General features: G+C 46.6%; 1 protein-coding gene across 1 annotated transcript in view; it reads left to right on the plus strand.

Moving 5' to 3' along the window:
- The first annotated feature begins 2 nt into the window (after nucleotides 1-2).
- LOC126544397 (UPF0046 protein C25E10.12) overlaps nucleotides 3-9,110 on the plus strand; it is a 17,852-nt gene continuing 8,744 nt past the window's right edge. Inside the window, exons 1-3 of the mRNA XM_050191712.3 lie at nucleotides 3-639; nucleotides 3,141-3,345; nucleotides 7,826-8,052. Coding sequence (XP_050047669.1) covers nucleotides 363-639; nucleotides 3,141-3,345; nucleotides 7,826-8,052 — 709 coding nt within the window. The 5' untranslated portion in view covers nucleotides 3-362. The remainder of the gene's footprint in view (nucleotides 640-3,140; nucleotides 3,346-7,825; nucleotides 8,053-9,110) is intronic.

Raw genomic sequence — 9,110 nt, forward strand, 5'->3', positions numbered from 1 at the left:
TTATGCTAAAAAATTTACTAATGTTAAGATTACGTTTAGTTTGTTACCACAGCAGAAGAGTGCGGAATTACTGTAGCGCTTGTTTTGTTCGTTCGTGGTTTGTGTTGATTATTCGGTTGATCGTTGTCACACGCTTGGTTGTCGTGCGGGGTTTGGTAAGCTGTGATCCCGTTTCAAAATGCCCAAAGCCATGCAGCTGCGCCACCCTTCGTTTCCCCGCGGTGACGTAAAAACGACCTCGTGATGCGATCCCATTATCGGTCTCCAGCGGAAATCGCTGGCCCATTCATTGCTCCTGGAGGAGCAACCGCTGTTGTGAAAACGAAACTAAGGTTGGGCGTGCGCGTTGCGTGAACGCAAAAATGGGCAGCGGTGCCGTGGCCGTTAACCCGTTGACCCACGACTCCCACACGGCGTGGAATCGGCTCAAGGCGACCCAGACGGTGCGCACCGTGACCCCACTTTCGCTGGACACGCCGATCAAGGATGACGCCGTGCGTTTTGTGTGCGTCTCGGACACGCACAGTGCGATCCAGCGCATGCAGTACTCGATACCTGACGGTGACGTCCTGCTCCACGCCGGCGATTTTACAAAGAAGGGATCGCCCCACGAAGTGGGCGCGTTCAGCGCGTTTCTGGGTGAGTTTCGTTTCCTTTCGGATGTGATGGTCACGTGGAAGGTTTGTTCGGAAGTCACGCGAGCGCGAGTATCACCCAGTAGCAGTGCACAAGAGATCGCCTAGTGATCGAACAACGAAATGGGGTACACTGTGCCAATCAAATCTGCGGTCTGATCATCACGTGTGTGCGATTGCTGAGCCGATTGCAGATTCCGTGCTGTGCTTTCAAATTGCGCCACACTTTCGTTACGTATGAAATTATATATCGCCCCCGCGAGAACATATAGTTTAATTGCTGCAAGTGGTCGTTTGCGGTATAAGTGTGCTTAGTGCATATTTGTGCATAAGTGCTTAGTGCTTTGTGCTTAGTGCATAAGTGTGCTTAGTGCACAGAAATAAGTGTGCTTAGTGCATATTTTAAGCGAATTGGATAAACATATATAAACGATATGACGTAGCACATGTATATATCGGGAACTACTAAGTTCGACATATTTGTATTGCATATGCCTGATGGAAGTATACTAACATATTTTGTGTGTGTTGGTAATGCGAGCTTGCTGCATGCACATTCCTTCGTTGATTGATTAATTCCTTCAGAGTCAGTCAAAAATGCAGTGATTCCTTTTCTTTAAACTTCCGGTCGACTTACATACTGTAATCTCATAGAATACATATCCGAAGTACCAAGATTTCACTGCCAGGTCTCGCCACTTACTGGTTTTTGAGACTTTATTTACCAGTTTGAAATTATAATTCCTACCTAAATCGCAAACAGTGTCCTGGATTCTGTCACTAAGTCGTGCTCACTTCATTTCCAGTAACGTCTCAACACATTCTGGTCAGTTGTCAGTCCCTTTAAAGTGTGAGGCATATACTGTCTTAGGGGTGTGCAAGTAGTAATACTTGAGACTACTTTAAATATCAAATACTTTTTGGATAGTTTCCAGATAGTGAGCAGCTGTTTTCACCATTGTTATAAAGCGATGGTTGCCTCCTAGTGTTAAATAATGATAAGTTTGTTATTGCACTGCATGCTATCAAGCCTTGCTTATTAAAAGCACAAATGGAGCCTTAGGAAGCAATAAGTACAGTTAGATTACATGCCCAGAACCATTCTGAGAGTGTAAATAATTGTGATTTAGCCAGTAAATTCTGGCACTCTTAAGTGACGTAGCCTGTTCCACACCATAACTTCTTATGCATTATATGCTTACTATGACTGTGTGGATTAAATTTGTCATACGTGTCCTCCAATTTTACCTTTTACTGAGCACAGTTGACAATGTTGAAAATAACTGAGAATGATTGGAAAATTATTTGTTCTTACAAATAGTGACTATTCTATTCAAATACCTAATCGAACAGGACAGTGTTCGATTTGTTATTTTATAAGTTTCAGATACTCGCAAATCCTCCTCTTCTTTGTCAAATTTCATGCTAAGCTGGCGTTTCTCGAGGTGTGAGATGTAGCGGTTAGCGGGTACAGCTTGCCGTTTCCCGTCTATAGCACGAAGCAAGACAGATCAGACAGACAAACACAACACGTTTTGCCCACATACTAGGAGCTGCTGCGTAGCCGGCTACACAACAACAACCGTTGGAAACACGTTGGCCTCCCACTTATATGTGCTCATGCCAGCAGCACACATGTGCCAACATAGGCAAGGAGAGTGAGCCGCGGGCTCGAGGTGTCCACGAGGGAGCATCCTCTACTGTGTGTAACCTTTGGGTGCTTTACTTGTCTGTTGCACCCGGAACAAATAAGACGTGCAGTGATGCCGGATAATAAAGACTTTGTTGGAATGAAATGGTGGCGCCCTCTATCACTACAACAGGGGTAGAACCGTTCTCTTGCAGCAGCAAAATATTTTTTTCTTGTTTTTCTTTTCTTTCTTTGTCTGGCATCTGTCGCATCAATCTGGCTTGGCGAACGAGTTCTGCGGAAATCTGTGAGGTGGATGGACGAAATTTCATGAGAGGGGAAAGAATAGTCTATCCGATAGCAGGAGCATAACCAGAGCAGAAGGCACACCGGGCACGTGGTAGAGTCTATAGAATTTAGAAAGTGTCGTTACTCATTATACCACTACTATCACATGGGGCAGAAACTTGGTGGTTAACAAGTGCTGTGTATGTGCGCTCGTCTTGTCCTCGTCTTTTGCGCTGTTGGAAAAAAGAATGTCACACCAACTTGCCCAAGCTTCAACAGTGTCTATCAAAGAACCTTGAGAGGAAATTATGGACCACATGACAAGCAATGGAATGCAGAATGATAGGTGCCAAGGGAAGGGAACTGCAGTGAAGGACAGTAGTGAACTTGGTAGTGCGATGAAACGAGGAAATTTGCAGCTGTAAGATGGGGGTCAGCGGTGAAAAGCAGGGGTATCGGAAATGCTAAGAGAGACCTTTATCCTGTAGTGGATATAACTAGGCTGGTGGTCATGATGATGATAATGCCAATGGCTCTTTAACCTGTGACTGACTCTAATTGTTTCTCTGTCAACCTCACTCGTCCAGCTACCCTTCCCCATAGGCACAAGTACGTCATAGCGGGAAACCACGAGCTGTCCTTTGACCCTGCCACTACTTGGTATACGAAATCTCGTGAACAAGCTGCGCTCGACGACGCTGTGGCCCATGTCAAGCGGCAACTAGTCAACTGCACCTACCTGGAGGATGCCGAGGCCACTGTCTGTGGCCTCAAGGTCTATGGCTCCCCCTGGTGGGTACCTCATTGCATAGACACACTAAAGGTGAATCGAAAGTCAAGCAAAAGTAGTAGATCAGTGTTCCAAGGTGTCTATAGCATTGTTTTGAAGTGAAGCTTTCTTCGTCCTGTCTGTCAAGTACAGATTTAGTCAGAGTAGCCCAGTGAAGTAATTGGGGAGCTTGCACTGTTTTCCAGCTTCTTCATTTTCATGTTTGCATTCCCTATTTGTCCAACAGGAAATGAATAGGCAACAAATAGCTCCTAGCTGTTGGACCCTATTGGTACCAATATGAACCCATTGATCCTATAGTCAACAAATAGCTATTACATGTTTCACCCTGTTGGTGCCAACATAAGTATATTAGTGATATTAGCAACAAATGGAGGGAAGCTATTGGTACCTTCACAAACTCTATTGGCCCTATAGGCAACTAATTGGTGTTAAGTATTGGACCTTATTGGTAGCAATAGAATCCATATAAAATTGACAGAGTTCAGGTAATTTACCCATAGGACTGCTATATTTAACCACTAAAAATCCTGCTGGTATTTTTGCTAGAGTGTTGTAGTTGGTGGCGGTAAGACTGTGGAGAGAAGGAGGTTGGCTGAGTCGAGGAAGGTGGGATGACAGGTAGAAATGTATGGCGATTGGTTGGCACAAGCAATGACATCATCAGGCCGCAATGGCAAAGTGGAGACAGCATGCATGCTGTCTCCATATGACATGACATGATGTTGACATGACATGATGATGAGGTGACATGATGCACCTGAAACTGCGACGATGGAGTGGATGCAAAAGCTTCGCCTACACCAATTCTCAGTGCGTGGCACCAAGAAAATTGACCATTCAATGTGAGAAAATAGCATAAATGTTGAAGGTACTTGGCCTGTTTGTCTGTAGAGATTCGTAGGTTCATGAGCTGCTGGAAGTTGTCAGTATGAGTGCTCAGTCCTGAAACACACACGAAAGTGTTTTACCATAACTTTGCTTATGTGGAAACCTCAACAAGACGGCAAAGGTGAAAAGTGTCTGCACACACTTAGCAGGCACCATGAAAGATGGCTTCTCCACAAGAAAAATGCAATATTTGGAGAAGCTTGTTTCTGCAACTTTTCACTTTCAAAGTGGTGATGTCAAATTCTGTCACTATAAATTATATGCAGATTAGTAAACTCATCAATAATGAGACTCTACTGTACTTTGATTTGCTTTTTATTGCAATAGCAATTATATGGACACTCTAGGCACATTTCTGCCATCGGCGTCGCCGTGAGGTTCCGCATAAAAACCGTCACCGCGTGCTGTATGCTGTATGTATGAGTGAAAGTGTGTGGTGAGGGTTGATGTCTGTTTCTCTTGGTGTGCTATGGGTGCCATCTCGTTGCATACGTGATTTGAGCTGTCGCAGAAATGCCGACGCATTGCGTGGCCTTTGGGTGCTAGAACACGTACTCGAGCACGAGCCATGGCTGTGCAGTACACAACGCTGAGTAGAGGAAGGCCAAAAACATCTTTCCAGTCCCAGCTTTCGCAGTGCAAGCACGCACCGTGGTGCAGTAGACAAGTGTGACACGGGGCCAGCCGGCGTGCACAAAGCATGTACACTGCAGTTGACGAAGTTGCATAAGCCGCATTTCAACAGCGCAGTCACTTACCCATGCAAAATCTGCTTGGAAACGCTTCCACAGGATGACTGCAAGTACTAAAAGCTGTGATGGTGCATGAAAACCAAAGGGGCGATGTTCTCAAGTGATAGTGGTAGTGGATCATCTCCGAGACATTTTGCAGGTCTTTACATCGTACATGTCGAAGTAGCCGAATGAAAGCCTTTCTCATAAAGCGCCACGAATGCTGTCAGCAGGAACCGCACGCTACGTTTGTCACGAAGGAGAGCGCAACATGGCAGCCGTGGCGTAGATGCGGCGGGAAGCCATGCAGGAATGTGATGCTGCCAGAGCGAAATGGGCGAAACTTTATCACGGCAGGAGTTGGGCCTGTCTGGCCGTGAGTTTACGTGCACTTAGTGCCCTTGGCTGTGCAGAGCTTCAGATACTTATTGTTGTTTTCTACAGATGGCAGTAGTTGTCTGATTGATCTAAAGATTGGTTGACAAGTCCGGCGTTTCCAGCATGCCAGGCAGCTCCTGGTAAAGTCGGATCTGTCATGCCGGAGATGCTAAGGTCACTAAAATTTTACCCTGCGCTTTAAATGTGACCTACAGCAGCGTGGTGATCAGTTGCTTCCACAGTGCAAGCGCACGTGTACGCGGCGAGCGAGCGCTTTATTGTTTGTCGAAGGCACAAACTCAAACGAGCTCGCATCAGCGAACCCGAACGGTATGCAGGTCAGTACGCTTCTGGTCAGCCAAGTTAATGCATGATGGGTGCTGTTCCAGCAGCTCCAGCATGTGATAGGGCATATTCAATTCCACACCAGCCACACTATACAGTAGAGCGTCCAGTTTTCGCTGACGTAGCATAACTGCACCACATGTGGATCGCGTCCGTCTTAAGCTGGACTATATTCGCACCTTCAGCATGGCCACCCCAATGCGCCCAATGTGCTCTTCTTTGAGTGGAGGCGGAACGGATCGAGGCCCTGCTCGTTGGACGTAGACAACCAGATAGAGAAAACCGGCTTAACTCGTTTGCTTCAAAGGAACATTGCAGGCGTGCACAGGCATTGGCACATTGCACAAAGCAGCTAGCTAAGCACAGCGAAATCTCGTTAAACCGTAATTGGCCGGAGCTCAGAAAAAGTATGTATTAAACGATAGTACTGCTTAACCGAAATAGCATGAGATCACCCACTTACCTGTCATGAACGGAACTCAGAGAGAGTGCGATGAAAGGGGAAAAAACGTTCAGTATTTATTCACTTCGTGCGACAAAAGTGCTATTTTCATTTGGTGCCGCGGCGGCCTAGCAGCGATGGCAGCGTCTCAAACTTACTGAAGCTGGGAGCCAGCTTTTCAGCCAGCCCCCTCTTCTCGGCAAACACTCGCATGTCAGATTCCTTGTTGGCGTTGCATGTTCTTCATGCGCACGGGCAGTAACACTGCAGAAGTCGCAGGGCGCCTTTTGCATTGCAGGGTGTTGTCTCTCGTCGTGACGATTCCATTCATGAGGCTGACGTAACGCACAGCTTCTGCCACTGTCGGGCCTGAATCGCCCATGCTGTTGCTTTCCATGTCGTCCTCATCACTGTCGCTAGTCGATGCCTCGGCAACAACATAGGCAACGATGGCAAAAAGTTGAACCTTGTAGCCAACATCTCTTTGCGGTCGCAGCAGTTCTGTCGAGCAACTTCACATTCCAAATGCCACACACCGTAGTCAACAGTAGATCCCTGTCGCGTACCAGCGCCGACTTCTTCGTGTCAAGTTCGATAGCATGAACAATGTCTAATTTTTTTTCCATGCTGAGCACCCGGCGTCCTCTCTATTCGAGCTTCGGCATGACTTGGAGTCCTTGTTTGCGCGATGCCACAACACTCTCTGGCACGGCGCTGAAATATGTTGATGTTGATGTGGGTTCTCGCGCAAATGCACAGGGTGCTTGGAGGTTGTTCTGATCTCAGGCTTGTTCTGCCGGTCCGCCCAATGGAGACGACGCACCGCCGTGTTTGCGCTACGGAAAGTGGAAACACTATGTGTTAACCGGTGCACACGCAATAAACTGGTACGGTTTATGTGGATACAAAACACAATATGTTCAATGGTCGCTGAGTCAGGGATTTGACTTTACTACCTTTAAAACAAAACTACTGTTTAAGTGGGTATGGTTTAATGAGGTTTTACTCTATACTAGCTCTGTGGCTAGCATACACGCGAGACCTGTTCGCTGATATGCGGGAACGGTATACAAGCAAGGCAAACATACAACCCAAGTGCTGGTTCTCTGCAGTCTCCAAAGCACACGGCTTCTCGCGACTGGTAATGGCGGCGTTTTTTTTTTCAGTTTTGGTAAGGAAAACATCAACTTTTGAAAGCGTTTTGTGAAGCTCCCACTCGCATTTCAAGCATAAAATTTTCCACAGAGGCTACTGTATGCCTCAATTATTTGAAATAGAGCTTTCTACGTGGCCCGAATTTCGTTGCAGTTGGCCTTTAATCACAATTGGCTCCCTGTCGCAGCTTACGCAAACAGGAATCAGAATCTTGACCAAGGTTGGTTCCCTGCCGCAGCTTATGCAAAAAAGCCAATCGCGGTCAAGAATTTTGTGATCCCACTTGGGCTTCGATCATTATCGTAAGTACACAATGTGACACCCGTATAACACTTGACACAGTTACTTCCTTGGTTTGTCCAGAAAAAGATGTGTAAATAAAAAGTGTAGACGAAGTTGCCTTCATCTGCACCTGTCGCTTTCTAAGAAGCTAGTTGCCGGACAGGTGGCAGAATCATGGACTTGTGTGACCACCCTTCAGCTGCGACACCAGTCTGGTGACATGCCTCTTCTTTTGTTACCTCCCCGCTGCGCTGGCAGGCAGCCGCGGTTCCACAACTGGGCCTTCAACCTTCAGCGGGGGCAGGCGCTGCTTGAAAAGTGGAACCGCATCCCGGCTGACACGGACGTGCTCGTGACACACACTCCCCCGGTCGGCCACGGCGACTTTTGCGTCCGGAACCGTCACGTGGGTTGCGTCGAGCTTCTGAATGTTGTGCAAAACCGGGTGCGGCCACGCTACCACGTCTTTGGCCACATCCACGAGGGTAAGAGCACCGGCTGATCGCTTTCTTGCTTGCAGAGGTCCTATGCTGCGCCTCAGCTGAATGTATCAGTAGTCACTCAGTTGTGTACCAGCAGTTGTTCCTGTTTGGTTCGCCATTGTTGTCTTAATCATTGCCTCACTAGATTTCTATCAGGTTAATATTGAGGAAATGCTACTCTCACACAAAACTTTATTTGACTTTACACAGAAAAACAACAAACTACTGAAAACTTTCTAAATAAAGGTCACCATCGCTGCCTCGTGTTTAGATTGAACACTAACCACTTTGGAGTTGTCATAGCCATAAATAACATTTGGAAGCAGTCATAGCTATGAGCGAAACAATGAAGCTTGTAATTTATTATTTTCATCTGGCGCTCGAGCTAAATGTTTCACAATAACTGCTTCTTTTTGAGCATTCGCAATCCTTTTTCACTTTCCAAGTAGCCCGATGTATCGGAATAAGCGCACGAGGTACTGAAGGCCACGACAGTGTTTGCAAACGTGGGTGTGAGGCAACCGCTTGTGTCTTTGTCCACCTCCTCTGTGGTTCAGCATTAATAGAAATACCGAGATTCAGAGATGTCTGACGCACGCTGCGAATTCACCATTTTCAACGGCGTCATGTGGCGGCTGACGTAGGCAGTGCCACCGATGTCATGTAGGCGGCGTGCCGTCAATATTTGGCATAGCAGCCGGGAATGGAAACAACTAACAGGAAGCTAATACTCGTGAACCATAGGAACTAAATGGTACTGGCATTTCAGATCATAAGAGCTGAGAAAACATAACAAACAGGAACACATCAGTTAGGTTTTACTGTTTCTTGGGCTGACAACCAAGATGCACATGTGAAAATGAAACCATGCATATACCACGCACACTAACCATGCAGAATGCATTTCGTTTCGTCACCCATCAGTGTAACTAGACGTATGTACGGTTCGACATTGATATAAAAAAATTAAAACGTGCTCAAAATTTGCCAGCTTGCTTTGAGACCTGTACAGTTTAACACGAAATGCATATATTAAGCTCGAAAGCCTGGTGTCACGGCCC

The sequence above is a fragment of the Dermacentor andersoni genome, chromosome 10 (genome assembly GCF_023375885.2).
Source record: "Dermacentor andersoni chromosome 10, qqDerAnde1_hic_scaffold, whole genome shotgun sequence".
NCBI classification, from domain to species: Eukaryota; Metazoa; Arthropoda; class Arachnida; order Ixodida; family Ixodidae; genus Dermacentor; species Dermacentor andersoni.